This window comes from Rhinopithecus bieti, unplaced genomic scaffold, assembly GCF_001698545.2.
Source record: "Rhinopithecus bieti isolate Rb0 unplaced genomic scaffold, ASM169854v2 scaffold_757, whole genome shotgun sequence".
NCBI classification, from domain to species: Eukaryota; Metazoa; Chordata; class Mammalia; order Primates; family Cercopithecidae; genus Rhinopithecus; species Rhinopithecus bieti.
In genome coordinates this window covers 639,184-657,893 of record NW_016803289.1, presented here as the reverse complement: position 1 = coordinate 657,893, position 18,710 = coordinate 639,184, and the positions used below count along the sequence as shown (strand labels likewise).

At 39.5% G+C, this 18,710-nt stretch overlaps 1 protein-coding gene across 1 annotated transcript in view; it reads right to left on the bottom strand.

Annotated features, from left to right (window-relative positions):
• Positions 1-18,710, bottom strand: part of RBM27 (RNA binding motif protein 27) — an 84,148-nt gene that overhangs the window by 61,434 nt on the left and 4,004 nt on the right. Inside the window, exons 2-3 of the mRNA XM_017872123.1 lie at positions 5,852-5,970; positions 1,488-1,612 (exon numbers count right to left, since the gene is read on the bottom strand). Of these exons, the coding sequence (XP_017727612.1) occupies positions 1,488-1,612; positions 5,852-5,970 (244 nt within the window). The remainder of the gene's footprint in view (positions 1-1,487; positions 1,613-5,851; positions 5,971-18,710) is intronic.

The window sequence follows — 18,710 nt, the reverse complement described above, 5'->3', positions numbered from 1 at the left end:
TTGATCACAGCATCATAGTTACCTAAGAGAATATTACTTATTCGTAGGAAATACACACTGAAGTACTCTACTTAGGGGTGAAAAAACATGAAGTATGTGACTTACCAGTCAAATGACTAAGAAAAAAATCATATGGATATTTAAAGAGAGCAGATGGGGCAAAGTTTCAGTAAGTATATCTAGAACACCTATAAACCCAGAGCTTTGGGAGGCAGAGGTGGGAGTTCGAGACCAACCTGGGCAACATAAGGAGACTCCATCTCTACCAAAAAAAAAGTTTATCTAGATAGATGTCATATGGGTGTTTTGGATGCTATGCTTGTAATTTTTTTTTTTTTTTCCTGAGGCAGAGTTTTGCTCTTGTTGCCCAGGCTGGAGTGCAACAGCACGATCTCGGCTCACTACAACCTCTGCTGCCCCAGTTCAAGTGATTCTCCTGCCTCAGCCTCCCAAGTAACTAGGATTACAGATGCCTGCCACCACGCCCAACTAATACTTTGTATTTTTAGTAGAGGCAGTGCTTCCCATGTTGGCCAGGCTGATCTCAAACTTCTGACCTCAGGTGATTCGCCCACCTAGGCCTCCCAAAGTACTGGGATTACAGGCATGAGCCACCATACTCGGCCTCTTGTAATTTTTATTTAAGTTTAAAATTATTTCTAAATTAAAAATTCATTTTACCGTCAGAATAAATGTAATAAAAATAAATATTAGGAAATATTTCTGCATGATAACCAACATTTATGTGCCAGGCACTGGACTAGAAACCATGTATATACACACACATAATCTCACCTAATCCTCCATAGGTACTACTCTGATCCTCATTTTACTGGTATGAGAGTGAGACACAGAAGTTAACTTGTAGAGCTGTTATTATAACTCACGCAACCTGATTACAGAATCCACATTTTTCTATGCTATATTGTCTGTATATAAAAGGAAGTACAAAGAACTCTGTAAAATTTCCTTCTTGGCTCAATTAGGTTACCATCTATAATCATGTTTTCATACTTCAATATTATAAAAACATTTCTAAAGTCCTCTTTCCAATATTGACAGTGACGTTCACAATTAAATTAACTATTTTTTAAAACTCTATATAATCAAAAAGTGTAACTGGTTTCTCCATACACATGAAAATGTGTTACCTAATGATTTCTCTTGAGGATTTGTTAACGGTTCACTTTCAGTCAATCTCTCTATATTTAACCAAGTTTTCTTTTTCTAAAAGTCACTAGATAAGATTTCTCTGACTTCTTCAATATTGCTAAAATATTTCTTGGATCTCTAAACAAGCTATCTGAAACTTTTCCAACTCTTCAGTCCAAGCAACTACGAAATCCTGATGAAAAATCTGTACCATGCCTAAAATTCGGAAACTTGAATCAATACACAATTACTTTTAAAAGGCTCAATTTCCAACTAAGGATACTGGTGACAGAATCTAAGAGGCCCCCAAGAGCAGGAGAAAAAATTTGCATTACCTCTTCTTTAATGTCTTCTTTTTCTTGGACTAGTGGTTTTGGCTCAGGCTTAACTGGTTCCAAAGGTGGAAGGTAGTTCTTAGTATAGAGACTTTCGAATAGTTTGTCCACAAAACCTGAAGTTTCTAAGGAGAAGAAATAACATTTACATGTTGTGCAAACAAAAAACAAAAATTTGACAACACATAGTCAGCAAAGCTTAGGAAAACAGGACATCTTGTACACTGCTGGTAGGACTAAAAATGAGTCCTACCTTATGGAAGAGAATCCCACTTACAGGTTTTAAAATCCTTCTGACCTACTTGCAAAATAATATATAAGATTATGTGTTGGAGTATGTAATAGCAAAAGGTCGGAAACAACTCAAATTTCCATGAATAAGAGACGAGTTAAATAAACTATGGGATATCTATACAATAGAGTACACGGCAGTTATAAAAAGAAAGAATACTAATAATACCTGATCTCGAAGATATAAGAGTATATATTTATATGTGTTTCTATCTATCTGCATAAAGAAACTGAAATAAAATAAAAACTGACAAAATTGCGTACTGTAGGTGGGAACGCGGTGGATGTAAAACAGTAAAAGATTTTTACGGTATACCTCTTATTGTTGGATTAAAGGCACTGCCAACTCAAAAAACTTAACTGAAAATTTTTTTAAATCAGTTAAATATTTATTGATATGAAAATGATACAAAACTAACTTTTTGTGTTTTATTTAAAGGGTGCTCCGTTTGAAACTTTCTCAGACAACTGAATGGGAGAACCAGATGAATTTACTAAAAGTATTAATGTCAAATATTTATACTGCCTTTTTTTGAGACAGAGTCTTGTTCTGTTGCTCAGGCTGGAGTGCAGTGGTGCAATCTCAGCTTCAATCCTCCTGAGTTCAAGTGATTCTCCTGCCTCAGTCTCCTGAGTAGGTAGGATTACAGGCGTGTGCCACCACGGCCGGCTAATTTTTGTATTTTTAGTGAAGACGGGGTTTCACCATGTTGGCCAAGCTGGTCTCCAACTCCTGACCTCAGGTGATCTGCCTGCCTCGGCCTCCCAAAGTGCTGGGATTACAGGCATGAGCCACCACGTCTGGCCTATGCCTTATTAAAACCAAATCTAATTAACTTTGATTGGTCCTACCCTAAGGAACAGCTAAAGAGCATATTAAAAGCACAACACAAACTCTGCTTACATTTCAATTATTACATCCTTTACATAAAACCTATTTCTAAAATGTTATCTTTTCTACAGAAAAGTATCCTCTTATAAATTTCTTTATACTACTAATTTGTGTAGTAAGCATTTTTCCTTGATTATAAAACTGTTGGCTCTCATTAACTATTACATATAAACTTAAGATAATCAGACCCTTCAAAGCCTCTATAATAAGAATACTTTCACTTACAATTATTTTTTAAAACAATTTATAACATGTTATTATCTTTTGTAATCTGAAAGACACATAGCTCAATTTGTAAAAAGCAAAGACAAACATCTACTAGTAAACAATATTCTCTGGTTTAGAGTTTGGGAAAATTAAAATAAAAAATAAAACAATATTCAAGGTACACTATTAAATTTTTAAAACATTATATATCATTATAAAAGAGTATGTTCACTTAATACTATTTTAAGATGCAATATAAACACAGACATAATTCTACAGTTGCACTGTCCAATATAGTAGCCACTAGTCACATGTAGCTCTTTAAATTTGAGTTTAATTAAAATTAAATTTAAAAATCAATTTCTGGCCAGACGCAGTGGCTCATGCCTGTAATCCCAACATTTTGGGAGGCCAAGGCGGGTGGATCACTTGAGGCCAGGAGTTTGAGACCAGCGTGGCCAACATGGTGAAACCCTGTCTACTAAAAATACAAAAATTAGCCAGGTGTGGTGGTGCGTGCCTGTAATTCCAGCTACTCAAGAGGCTGAGGCAGGAGAATTGCTTGAGCACAGGAGGTAGAGGTTTCAGTGAGTTGAGATTGCAGCATTGCACTCCAGCCTGGGCAACAAGAGCGAAACTCTGTCTCAAAAAAAAAAAAAAAAAAAAATCAATTTCTCTGGCCTATTAACCAGATATCAAGTGCTCAATAGCCACATGTGGCTAATGGCTATTGAAATGGAAAGTACAGATGTAGACCATATGCACAAAGTTCTATTGGACAGTGCTAGTGTAGAAAGACATATACAAGGTGATAACAGTGATATAAATTTATCTCTGGTGGCAAATTTACGGTTACTTATTTTCTTATCCTTTTAAAAATGTAGTGTATAGTTTCTTCTCATACATACTACTTATATAATTTTTTTAAATTACTAAAATCCTTTCTGACTATTTTTTTGAGATGGAGTCTTGCTCTGTCACCCAGGCCTCCCAAGTAGCTGGGACTACAGGCGACCGCCACCACTCCTGGCTAATTTTTCTGTATTTTTTTTTAGTAAAGATGGGGTTTCACCGTGTTAGCCAGGATGGTCTCGATCTCCTGACCTCATGATCAGCCCGCCTCAGCCTCCCAAAGTGCTGGGATTACAGGCATAAGCCACCGCGCCCAGCTAATCCTTTCTAACTTTTTATAACAAAGAATTCTTAGACGTCTAAACATTAATTTGGCCTTTTACCCCAAATATCTTTACTATGTTTTGCTTTCTCTTTTATCATGGCTCTACATTTCACAAGACTCATCTTTAACGTAAATTAAGTAATGTAAATTAACACATTTAGAAAAGAAAACATCTGTACTGGGGAGGAAATTAAATAGTTGTTATACTGGGAAGAAATTCTGTCAGTATTGTTTTGTTTCTACAAAAAGAGCTGTAAAATGCATGAAAAAATATGAATCCTATGTTTTAGATTGAGAAGCCATACTTACTTTTCTCTTTCACAGTAAATACTTATTTTAAATATCTTCTCATCACCAATAGCTAAATCAACTGATAAACATATATATATATATATATATACACACACACATATACTTTTTTTTTTTGAGACGGAGTCTCAGTCACCGAAGCTGGAGTGCAGTGGCGCGATCTCGGCTCACTGCAACCTCCGCCTCCCGGGTTCAAGCAATTCTCCTGCCTCAGCCTCCCGAGTAGCTGGGACTACAGGCGTGTACCACCACGCCCCACGAATTTTTGTATTTTTAGTAGAGACACGGTTTCACCATGTTGGACAGGATGGTCTCAATCTCTTGACCTCATGATCTGCCCGCCTGGGCCTCCCAAAGTGCTTGGGATTACAGGTGTGAGCCACCACGCCTGGCCCATTCAACAATATTTACTGAACATCTTCCATGTACCAAGTACTGTAGGTTCCAAGTCTCCACTCTCAACCAAATGAAAGGCAAACAAAGGGTAGAGAGACAGATAAACAGGGAAATAAACCTATGACAGGTGGTGACAAGTGCCATGAAAACAACAAAACAGGAGTCAGGCACAGGGGCTCATGCCTTGTAATCCCAGCACTTTAGGATGCCAAGGTGGGGCAGTTGCTTGAGGCAAGAAGTTCAAGAATCAAACTGGGCAACAAAGTGAGACCCCAATACTACAAAAATAAAAATACAGAGATATAAAAATAAATAAATAAATAAGTAATAAAACGAAACAGGGTTGGAAGGAGGAGAGTGGATGAAGGCATGGAGTATACTATACTACACTGTATGTAGAGCACTCAGGGGAAACTGCTTTGAGAAGATGACATTTGAAGAGACCAGAAAGAAGCGAGGGAAGAATCCATGTTTCAGGCAAGGGTAAAACGAGTTCAAAGGGCCTGTGTTGGGAACATGTTTGCCATAATTCAAAAAATAGGTGGTAAATGTGGCTAGAGTGGAACAAGTGAGGGGGAATGATAGGAGATAAGGTCAGAGAGGCAACAGGGGAAACCTTGAGGAAGATCTGTAGACCATGGAAACGGATTTGGTAAGATGAAAAGTTAAAGGCACAAAGAGAAGAGGATCATGCACATCTCTTCTTGGATATTAAGAAGCCCCATCCAAGGGGGGGAAAAAACTGATGAGCTCATCATCTTAATGAAAAGCAAGAATAAGCAGCTTCATTATCCTTAAACTGTTATCCCTCAATCATCAAGTAGGCTCCATCAAAAGCTGCAAAAGACCTAATCATCTAAAAAGCATTAGAGCTGCCATTGCCTTAATAGAGGAAAGCAGCAAAGAAGAAAAGGGAAAAAACCAGTTCTAACAAAACATGATAAATAATTAAGTATGAATGGGTATATTCAAGTATTCAAAGGACTCTTAACTACTTTCTTTCCTATCAAGCTTATATTTCTAAGACTTTTCAGGAAGTTTTAAATTTAAAATCTTTACTTCAATACTTGATTGAAGGCCCATAATAATTACCTTTTTGTAAAAAGACATCAAGTTGATCAGCACAAAAGGCTTTTAATTCTTTCTCAGGTTTGTCCTTCTTGACCAGTGCTACAACATAGTTGGCTAAGGCTGAAGGATCAGCATCACATCTAGTTAGACAAAGAGAAAACAAAAATTTTAAAAAAACACTTTTTTTCAAACAGTTGTGTCATTAATGAAGTAACCCTTATTTTGGAAAATGAGAGATCAAAACTATTCTAAAAACTGACCACAAACACAGGCAACTTTTATAACAAACATACACATACTGCGAGATTTTCCTTTTGCATTTATTTCTACAAAATGACTAGTATGTCTTCCATTTTTGAGGTTCTAATTACACCAAGGATCTTGAGTGAGCTCTACATTTATTTGTTCTCTCAATGATAATAGGGCAACTGATCCCTAAGTTGCTGTTTGGCTCCCAGCTATAGAAGCACTGTCAGTAACACCTTCAGGAACTATCTGTTCTAGGTGATTGATGAGCAAAAGGAAGGGAAGTGATGGAAAAATTTTCTCCTCTCCTCAAGACACCTCTCCTGACACCATAGGCACCAGTATCTAAAAACGGCTATCAGCCCTTTGGCTAATCTCAATGAGTATTTTAAAGATGTTTTTAAAAAATAAGAACATGAAAAGAATGGCATTTAAATATTACTGGCAAATGCTTTAGCAGCTATAAGAAAGAAAGAAAAGATCTAGGAGTTAGAAACAGAAAGGAAAAGAGAAGTGGTGAAAGGACAGCAGAGATAACCTTTATCTACTTCACATTTTTTCTAGTAAGTAACCCAACACTGACACTCAAAATCATCTCCTACTCCAGGATAGCTCATAATCTTTGGGTTGTCAACTCCTGATGGATAGTAATCTGTCTGAATCGAGGTTTTATGTACATCACATGAAACTAGAAGTTTTCTTGTTGTAAACATATATATACACACACAAATAAAAAATATTCTAGACTTCCTGATGAATACATAATTAACACATATCCTTCACAGTATGGTTATGAAGGTAAAATGAAAACATTCAGGCTGGGTGCAATGGCTCAGGCCTGTAATCCCAACATTCTGAGAGGCTGAGGCAGGAGAATCACTTGAGCCCAGGAGTCCAAGACCAGCCTGGGCAACATGGCAAAACCCTGTTGCTACAGAAAATACAAAAATTAGCCACTTGTGGTGGTGCACGCCTGTAATTCCAGCTACTCCGGAGGCTGAGGTGGGAGGATGCTTGAGGCTGGGAGGCAGAGATTGCAGTCAGCCGGTATCACACCACCGCACTCCAGCCTGGGTGACAGAGTGAGACCCTGTCTCAAAGAAACAAAAAACAAACAAAAAATTCAGAGTAACAGTAAGTAAAACCATTATGCAAGCAAAGTGATTATATAACCTAAAAAACACTATTCAAATCTAACTAATCTTTCTCTGTAATTCTTGGGCCTTCACTGCCAGCCAGAAAGTTAAAAGGTTTCAGCTCACTTGGGAGGCTGAGACAAGAGGACACCTTGAACCCAGGAGTTGGAGGTTGCAGCAAGCCATGATCATGTCACTGTACTCCAGCCTAGGCAACAGAGTGAGACCTTGTCTCCAAAAAAAAAGAGGCTTCAGCTCAAGAATATCAATCACATTTCCAGTAACTTTGTGAGATTAGTAAACAAAATAAAAATCAAGCACCAGTACCTTTACTTCCTTCTAGTTTTTATACTGAAAGTTCGTAATTCAGTAACACAGGTTTTTTTGTTGTCACTATTAACACTGTCATGGGAAAGGCTGGTTCTTTAAACATTCATGTGCCTGGCCAGGCGCAGTGGCTCATGTCTGTAATCCTAGCACTTTGGGAGGCTGAGGCAGGTGGATCACCTGAGGTCAGGAGTTCAAGACCAGCCTGGCCAACATGGCGAAACCCTGTCTCTACTAAAACACAAAAATTAGCCAGGCAAGGTGGTGGGCACCTGTAATCCCGGCTACTCAGCAGGCTGAGGCAGAAGAATCACTTGAACCCAGGAGGCAGAGGTTGCAGTGAGCTGAGATCATGCCACTGCATTCCAGCCTGGGCTACAGAGTGAGACTCCATCTCTAAATACATAAATAAATAGACAGACAGATAGATAGACAGTCAGTCAAGGCTGGGCATGGTAGCTCATACCTGTAATCCCAACACTTTGGGAGGCCAAGGCAGACTGCTTAAGTCCAGGAGTTCAAGAACAGCTTGGGCAATATAGCGAGACCTGGTCTCTACAAATAATATAAAAATTAGCCAGGCATGGTGGCACATGCCTGTAGTCCCAGCTACTCAGGAAGCTGAGGCAGGAGGATTGCCTGAGCCTAGGAGGTACAGGCTATAATGAGCCATGATCACACCACTGCCCTCCAGCCTGGGATACACAGTGAGACCCTGTCTCAAAAAATGAAAAATTAAAGAAAGTAAAGATTTTTCTTAAGTAAAAAATAAGTTACATTTTGGAGAATTATGAACAGATAACCTTAGTAAGTCCAAATGCTAAATTCTAAAATTTTTATATATATATATGTGTGCATGTGTGTATATATATATAGAGAGAGAGAGAGTGTGTGTGTAAACTTGAATTTGCTAAGAGAATAGATCTTTTTTTGAGACAGAGTCTTGCCTGTGGCCCAGGCTGGAGTGCAGTGGCGCGATCTCAGCTCATTGCAACCTCTGCCTCCCGGGTTCACGCCATTCTCCTGCCTCAGCCTCCTGAGTAGCTGGGACTACAGGTGCCCACCACCACGCCCAGATAGTTTTTTGTATTTTTTAGTAGAGATGGGGCTTCACTGTGTTAACCAGGATGATCTCGATCTCCTGATCTCGTGATCCGTCTGCCTCAGCCTGCCAAAGCGCTGGGATTACAGGCATGAGCCACTGTGCCTGGCCTAAGAGAGCAGATCTTAGGTGTTCTCGCCACACAAAAAAAGATAGCTATATGAGATGATTATGTTAATTAGCTTTTGATATATATGCACATTTCAGCATTTGTATATGTATCAAAACATCACACCTCAAATGCATACAATTTTTATTAATAAAATTTTAAATTAAAAACAAAAATAGTGAACATATAGCTTTTCTATCTTCAAAAAATATTATGGTCGAGTGTGGTGGCTCACGCCCGTAATTCCACACTTCAGGAGGCCAAAGTGTGGGGATCAGTTGAGTCCAGGAGTTTCAGACTATGGCGAAACCCATTTCTACCAAAAATTAACCAGGTATGGTGACATGCGCCTGTGGTCCCAGCTACCCAGGAGGCCATGGTGGGAGAATCACGTGAGCCCAAGAGGCAGAGTGTGCAGTGAGCCAAGATCGTGCCACTGCACTCCAGCATGGGCAACAGAGCAAGACTGTCTCAAAAAATAAATAAAATAAAAATTACACATGCCAGCTGAGCGCAGTGGCTCACCCCTGCAGTCCCAGCACTTTGGAAGGCCGAGACAGGAGGATCAAGAGGTCAGGAGTTCAAGACCAGCCTTAGCAAAATGGTGAAACCCCATCTCTACTAAAAATACAAAAATTAGCCAGGCGTGGTGGTATGCGCCTGTAATCCCAGCTACTCGGCAGACTGAGGCAGGAGAATCGCTTGAACCCGGGAGGCAGAGGTTGCAGTGAGCAGAGATCACGCCGTTGCACTCCAACCTGGGTGACAGAGCGAGACTGTCTCAAAAAAAAAAAAAAACAAATACACATGCCACGCTTATCCTGATTATTCTATAAACACCTTAAAAAACAGATGTGTACTCCAACTTAATTTCACCCCTGAGAACAGTAAGAAAATTTTGATCAGTGTAGTTCTAGTCAACACTCATATGGAGGAGAGAAGGGGAAAAAATTACATTTCCACCTTTATGTAGAAAGTTTAGTTCTTGGATAAGGGTAGTCTAACACAGAAGAGAAAGACTTAGAAAAATAAATAAGAATGGCACAAAATGGCAATGTTATTTTCTCTGGTGTTATAGGAACCTTCAAGGAGTCTAATGATCTGATAGATTTAGTGCTGGGTATGGATAATAAGGTTTCTACATGTGAGGAATGGGCAAAACATTCAGATATTGGATAACTGAAATGGGTTTAAGAAACCCAGATATTGGCTGGGTGCAGTGGCTCATGCCTGTAATCCCAGCAGTTTGGGAGGCTGAGGCAGGAGGATCACCTGAGGTCAGGAGTTCGCGATCAGCCTGGCCAACATGGTGAAGCCCCGTGTCTACTAAAAATACAGAAATTAGCCAGGTGTGGTGGCATGCACCTGTAATCCCAGCTACTAGGGAGGCCGAGGCAGGAGAACTGCTTGAGCCTGGGAGGTGGAGGTTGCAGTGAGCCGAGATCATGCCACTGCACTCCAGCCTGAGTGATACAGCGCAACTCAAGTCTCAAAAAAAACGAAAGAAAAGAAAAAAGAAGAAGAAGAAAAGAAAATAAACCCAGATATCTTTTACATATATTTAGTATTCAGACTCTAAAAAACATATGCCAAGTTAGGCTGCTTCTGATGAAACACATTTTGATATGATAGTTTTAAAAATCAAGATGAATATACAGAAAAGTAAAATAGAGTAGAAAAGGTTAGACTCCAGGAGAAGAGAATGATCACAGATTCTAAACATTTGTTTAATGTGAGGGAACAAATGATTGTCAATAACTGACAGAAATCTGCACCAAATACAACAGCATGTTTACAGCCAAAGGAATAGGACCATTTAAATTTAACAGCTCCTAACATGTATCCATAAAGTACGGTCTTAAGAAAATTACAAGTCTAAAATAATAAGTCACACTAACTGAACAGTGAAACTTAAATACATTGGGGAGTTTTGTGCTTTAATTTTCTAGACCTTCATAATTATTCTTATTCTTTCACCCATTGACTCCTCACTATATAATCTCTAAAACACAGCCATGATAGTGTAGCTACAGTTATCAATGCTAACTACTCAACAAGACTTCCAGAAGTATGTCACAAAAATCTGAGTACAACTAAGACTCTTGAGAATATAATACAAGTGCGGTATCACCTCCCTCTCCTGAAAATTCATCACTTCCTTCTTCTCATAACCAGGAAGAGTACTTAAAATCTTTTAGCTACTTTATTTCGAACCAAAGCTTATGGGAATCCACTACTGTTTGACTATAAAAACAAACATATTTGGGGATGAAAGAGATTGTAAAATTTGGGATCCATGACTATGCTAAATAAACATGTCTCTAGACAAAAAGGGACTTGTATCATAACATGGAGATTAGAAAAGACAATAATACCAGTTTTAAATTACCATTCTACTATAGATTTGTAAATCTGTAAAGATAAATTAAGTGATCCATTTAAGATCAGGCAGACAGCACATCTGTGGAACTAAAAATCAGCTGCAATTCCACACAAGTAAAATCTGTTTCACAAGCATGTCTTTTTCTAATGTATATCTGCAAGAAAAATTAACATATCTTAAGTATCAACCAACGGTTACCTTTTAAAGAATCAACAAAAGAAATTTTCTAAAGGTTAATGTTACTTACAAATAGGACTCCTTAAAATTCACACCTTGCACAATAACGTTTTAAGAACACACCTCAATTATCTTTTAAGTTATTTTAAAAGTCAACAAATTTTATCAGAGTAAGCTAATAGAAATATTGCCCTAAAATGCCTCATCTGTAAAATCTCAAATTTGTCTTTTCCCCTTTTAATGAAATCTCTATTGCATGTATATTACACAACTGCTGAGCCAGTACATAAGCTTCACAGAAAATTTCAGACATACAATCATAAAATCAAAGAGTAAGGTCCTATACCTTTGGCCTCAAGCCAAAAACCACTACTGAAAAATCATTATCATTTACTTGCTTTAGGAAAAAAGCCAAGACTACTTAGACCTTTTCCACTTTCAGAAAAATTTACATGTTTCTGAATATGGATCTAATTTTAAGCTCCATCTTAATGTGCTCTTTCTTTCAGAGGTGAAACAGCTAATACATGTGCTTCTGAGCCACAGGTAAAAAAAAATATATCTCCTGATCTCAACGTGTATCAACAGTCATTAAAAATATCCATATTCTCAGTGGGGCGTGGTGGCTCATGCCTGTAATCCCAACACTTTGGGAGGCTGAGGCAGGTGGATCACCTGAGGTCGGGAGTTCGAGACTAGCTTGACCAACATGGAGAAACCCCATCTCTACTAAAAATACAAGATTAGCTGGGCGTGGTGGTGCATGTCTGTAATCCCAGCTACTCGGGAGGTTGAGGCAGAAGAATCGCTTGAACCCGGGAGGCAGTGGTTGCGGTGAGCTGAGATCGCGCCATTGCATTCCAGCCTCGGCAACAAAAGCGAAACTCCATCTCAAAAAAAAAAAAAAAAAAAAAAAAATTCCATATTCTCTGACCAGTAGTTACACTTATGAGAAACCAGACTAAGGAAATAAAGGCAAATACAGAAAATACTACTGGCACCTAAAGCTACACACACATAAAATGTATTTATTATATAAAAACAGTATTACTTTTTAACAAAAAAAAAATAGTGCCAAGGTAACCATTCTCTTATTGTTGGATGTTTGTGAAATATTAGACATCCAAAGTGATGGTTATTAGCTGGGAATGGTGGTAGGCGCTTGTAATCCCAGCTACTCAGGAGGCTGAGGCAGGAGTATCGCTTGAATCCATCTAGGAGACAGAGGTTGCAGTGAACTGAGATCATGCCACCGCACTCCAGACTGAGCAACAAAGCAAGACTCCATCTCAAAAAATATATATATAATATAATACAATATAATAAACAAATTTTTTTTTAAAAATTATGGTTATGGCCAGGCACAGTGGCTCGTGCCTGTAATCCCAGCACTTCAGGAGGCTGAGGTGGGAGGATCGCTTCAGCTCAGGAGTTCAAGACCAGTCTGGGCAACATAGTGAGACCCCCATCTCTAAAAAAATAAAATTAAAAAATTAGGCTGGTGTGGCGGCATGCGCCTATAGTCCCAGCTACTCAGGAGGCTGAAGTAGGAGGACTGTACGATCCTGGAAGGCTGAGGCTACAGTGAGCTATGACCATGCCACTGGATCCTGGAAGGTTGACGCTACAGTGAGCTATGACCACATCACTGCACTCCAGCCTGAGTGACAGAGCAAAACCCTGTCTTGATAAAAAACAAGGGCCGGGCGGGGTGGCTCACGCCTGTAATCCCAGCACTTTGGGAGGCCAAGGCAGGCAGATCATGAGGTCAAGAGTTCGAGACCAGCCTGGCCAACACTGTGAAAGCCTGTCTCTACTAAGAATGCAAAAATTAGCCAGGCGTGGCGGCACGTGCCTGTAATCCCAGTTACTTGGGAGGCTGAGGCAGGAGAATTGCTTGAAACCGGGAGGCAGAGGTTGCAGTGAGTCGAGATCGCACCACTGTACTCCAGCCTGGGCGACAGAGCAAGACTCCACCTCAGGGATGGGGGGAACAACAAAAAACAAAAAAACCAAAGTGACAGTTATAAAAGCAACATATACATGTGAAAAATGCTTCTAATGTAATGTCAAAGAAATCAGAATTTTACAATGAGTTTGACTGTAGCTATATAAAAATTTATACACAGAAGAGAAACTGAAAATAAATACTAATAATTTTGTTTTCTCTATTTTCTATATTGTCATAATGCAATAATACTTTTATTTTTATTTTAAAAGAATGAAAGTAAATTTTTTAAAAAAGTCTGACTCTGAGATCTGTGTTCAGATTATTCCTTTGATAAGACCATACTGGGCCAGGCCCAGGGGCTCAAACCTGTAATCCCAGGGGCGGATCACCTGAGGTCAGGAGTTCGCGACCAGCCTGACCAACATGGAGGAAACCGGCTCTCTACGCTAAGAATCAAATTGCAGGCGTGGTGCGCGCATATCGGCCCGTGCCTATCGCTAGCTCAGGAGGGCTGGGGGCCAAGGGCAATCGGCTGAACCCAGGAGGGCGAGGTTGCAGTGAGCGTACGTTGCTTGCCTTTGCACTCCAGTCTGGGTAACAGATGGGAACTCTCCGCTCTCAAAGACAAAAATAGAATGGCGGGCTGCCAGTGGGTCAAGCCTGTACATCCCAGCACGTGTTTGGAGGCTCCGAGCGGTGGTGGCTCCGAGGTCAGGACGATCGAGACCCTCTGGGCATAACAAGGTGAAACCCGCGTCTTTAAAATAATTACAAAAAAAAACATAACTGCCAGGCGAACGCACGGTGGCGCCGCCCTGTAGCCGCTATCGGGGGGCTGGGGAGCGCGCTCGCGCGTAACCTGGGAGGCAGAGCTTGCAGTGGAGGCTGGAGGATCAGCCCTGCACTCCAGGCCTGGGCGGACGCAGGGCGAGAGCTGCCGTTCTCAACAAAGATAAAAAAAAAAAGACAAGACCGATACTGGACAAAGTAAGTAAAAATGGAGTTGACTTTCACATTTGTTAATACCTATTAAAGATATACATGTATTGGTACTTTCAAATGAAAACTTTCTGTCTTAATCTGTTTGGGCTACTATAACAAAATACCTTAGACTAGGCAATTTAGTATTTATTTATTTTTGAGACAGGGTCTCATTCCGTTACCCAGGATGGAGTACAGTGGCGTGATCATGGCTCACCGCAGCCTCAACGTCCCAGGCTCAAGTGATCCTCCCACCTCAGCCTCCAAGTAGGTGGGACTATAGGCATGCACCACCATGCCCAACTAAGGCTATTTTTTTTACTTTTTTGTAAAGGCAGAGTTTTGCCCCGTTGTCCAGGCTGGTCTCGAATTCCTGGACTCAAGTGATCTACCCACCTCAGCCTCCCAAAGTGCTGGGATGACAGGCATGAGCCCACAGTGCCCAGCAAACTAGGTAATTTATATACAGAAATGTATTGCTTACAATTCTGCAGGCTGGGAAGTTCAAGATTAAAGCATCAGCAAACTTGGAGTCTAGTGAGGGCCCATTCCTCATAGATGGTACCTTCTATGTCCTCTCATGGTAACAAGCAGGCTCCTTACATTTTTTTTTTTTTTTTTTGAGATGTCCAGCATGAATTTCGGGGGGACAACAACATTCAGACCATAGTACTTTCATCTTCCTTTTAAGTAACTAGGGGCTTTCATGAATGAACATGATGTGGAAGAAATAACCCTAGGTTTATTTGGGAGGAAAATATATACATACATTCATCAGTTGCAAATACCATTTGGGTATTTGGACGATAGTTCCTAGTATAGTAACCACCAGCTAAACATATGCACAAAATTAGACTACTAAAAAATTCTTTCTTTTCTAATTGTCAATTACCTATATATACATGAGAATGTTCATTCATTTAAACATATACTGAATGTTTACTAAGTGCCAAGCACATTGCTTGGTAATGGAATTACTCTGAACAAAACAGACCTTGCCCTGCACTCCCACGGCCAAGAGGCAGACATGCAAACAAATAATTACAGTACAAAATAACAAATTGTATAAAAAGATATTAATAAGGAAGTAAGTAGCAACATTGTGAGAGGATAAGAGAAGACAGTGGCAAGAAACATAGGGCTATAAAAGCAACTTCTGGCTTCTAGCCTATAGTTATTTGGCCAGGAAGGATGAAGTCAGACATCTTTAAAAGGCAGACCAAAGGACATAAGAATAAATACGTTCTTAAGTTAGTGGACTAAAACTTGCCAAGAAGTCTTCTGGCCAAAGTTCTTTTCTATGAAATCGTGACTGGTATCCTTAAGTCCCACAGCACTTTAGAGGCACGCTAACTCTCTGAAGCCACTAAGTACACTTAGAAAATTACCAATTCTTCCCAAATTTAAGAATATACCTCAAAATACTTATTTAACCCTGGTAGTTTATTTACCAGGTGGTTAGGTCTAACAATTGCTAGATGATTATTTTTCCTCCCATTTGGGCAACTGCAGAGATTACTATCCAGAGTTCAATTTGATAAGGACTGCAACATATAGCAACATGTAAACTCTAGAGTTCAACCGAAGTATACACATCATGATCACTGAACCCATAAATATTAACCAATGAAATAAACTTACTCTATTAACCTTATTGCTGCCTTTTCTATCACACTACAAGCTGACAACATATTCAGTCTCCTAGTGCACTTTAAAAGACACTGATATGGCCAGAACTCACAAAAACCGCACACGAAGTCTATGACTTTGACTAGCAGTTCCTGTTCCTACCTATAGGACCTGCAATGAGACTCCAGATCTGCCTTGTAATAGACTGATTATTATTTTTTAAGTGGCAGTGGTGTTTAACAGTAATAAGCAAAATACTTTTGCAGATAGTTTCATGTATTTTCATATTCCAAAAACCATAAAATGTTGTTTATATTTATAGAATGATTCAAAGGTACACAAACCACTTAAAGTCTACATTTTTAATACTCATAACAGACTTGGTGAAGTAGGTAAAAGGCAAATAAAATTTAACTCTGTTTAACAGAAAAAGGTGGACAATTTCTCCTGTCACAGAGTGAATCAGAAATAGATATGAAACTAGAAATTAAATGCCCTGATTCATACAACGTCTATTAAAGTAAGATAGACAGATGCAAATTGTCCAAAGAGTTTACAAATTCCACCACGCTTTTTAAAACATACACCAAGAGAAAGTTTTACACAAAGCCAAACAAGCAGCAGTGAATAACACATATTTATACATTTTATATAATATAAATAAAACATTCCCCATTAAATACAACATGTTTTGATAGAAATGCAGGTTACTGAAAAATGCTTGCCTGATCTTTTTTTAAGTTTGCAGAAATTTATTTAAACTTATCTCCTGAATTTAGTAGAATCGTACTTTAAAGGGGTTCACATACTTATGATGAGCAGTTATTTCTGACAGAAAGAAACCATGACATCTCTAAATTGTGCATAATCCCTACACAGTCTCTATGACTAGGATATCTAGGATATTTTGAAAGTGAGGAAAGATGAAGGCCCCAAACAAGAACTGAGTCTAGTCTACTCATACAGCTGTAGGGAAAGAGACAAACTTCTTGACTGAGATATTGGTTTCCCTCCCTTTTACTGCATTGCTAACAAAAATGGTGGTACTAGTTTATTCCAGCCAGTTAAGGTGTTGTTTCTTCCTGTCTCCCTCCTGTCCTTCCTCTAATAAAAGTAACAGATGTGTTTGCCACCTACAAAGGGAATGGAAGATGACAGTTATAAGCTCCACTAGCCCATGACATTACTAACTTGTCCATAGGGAATAATCAACTGTAAACTAGATTGGTTTTGAAATACCTCCTGTTAGGCCGGGTGCGGCAGCTCACGCCTGTAATCCCAGCACTTTGGGAGCCAGGTCACCTGAGGTCAGGAGTTCAAGACCAGCCTGACCAACACGGCGAAACCCCATCTCTACCAAAAATACAAAAATTAGCCAGGCAAGGTGGTACATGCCTGTAATCACAGATACTTGGGAGGCTGAGGCAGGAGAATCACTTGAACCCCGGAGACGGAGGCTGCAGTGAGCCAAGATCGTGCCACTGCACTCCAGCCTCGGCGACTGAGACTCTGTCTTGAAAAAAAAAAGAAAAAAAAAAAAAAGAAATACCTCCTGTTATATGTATATGTTTCACTAGGGACAAGACGTAACATTTTAAAAATCCCCCGGGAATTGGAAGCTTTTATAAATTTAATTTACTATAAACTAAGTTAAATAAGAAAATGTGATAGAAAATCATGTGCACACAGGCTGGGCGCAGTGGCTCATGCCTGTAATCCCAGCGCTTTGGGAGGCCGAGGCAGACGGATCACAAGGTCAGGAGTTCAAGACCAGCCTGGCCAACATAGTGAAACCCCCTCTCTACTAAAAAACACAAAAAATTAGCCAGGCATGGTGGCGGGCACCTGTAATCCCAGCTACTCAGGAGGCTGAAGCAGGAGAATCACTTGAACCCGGCAGGCGGAGGTTGCAGTGAGCACCACCGCACTCCAGCCTGGGCGACAGTGTGAGACTCCATCTCAAAAACAAAAGCAAAAGGAAAAAAAAAAATCATGTGCACAGCCATAGTTTGATTCCAACCTAGCCAGTGCAACTATACTATCTCAAAGCCTAGCAACTGCTCTGAAATGTTATGTTGTAGCAACATGCCAATCTGCCATGAAAATTTTCTTGAATCTGGAACACGCAAAAAAGTAAATTTACAAACACGACCCACTTTAGCATATCATTTATTACATTTTAGGATATCTAAACAAACAAAAAATCTCCCATGATGACATACTAAGGATAAAAATATACATGGTATCTGCATTTACTTTATTATTATTAATATCTCCATTCAAAACCGTTACTTAGGCGAGTTAAAAATAAGTATTTTAGGCCAGGTGCAGCGGCTCATGCCTGTAATCCCAGCATTCTGGGAGGCTGAGGTGGGTGGATCACCTGAGGTCAAGAACTGGAGACCAACGTGGCCAACACGGTGAAACCCCCGTCTCTACTAAAAATACAAAAAATTACCCGGGCGTGGTGGCAAGTGCCTGTAATCCCAGCTACTAGTGAGGCTGGGGTAGGAGAATCGCTTGAACCCAGGAGGCAGAGGTTGCAGTGACCTGAGATTGCACCACCAAACTCCAGCCTGGGCAACAAAAGCGAAATGCCATCTCAAATAAACAAACAAATAAATAAATAAATAAATATTTTAGCCTTTTTTTTTTACCCTAAATGAGTAACAAAATTTTTTTATAAAGAAAATAAGCACGTGAACTTTAAGTTGAATATATAACTCAAAAGGAGAAACTAAACTCAAGTAATCATTTTGAAAGATAATTTTAACTCATGAAAATTACAGAATGATCATACTTATGAGTCTAAGTAGCTTTAAAAAAAAAAAAAAAAAAA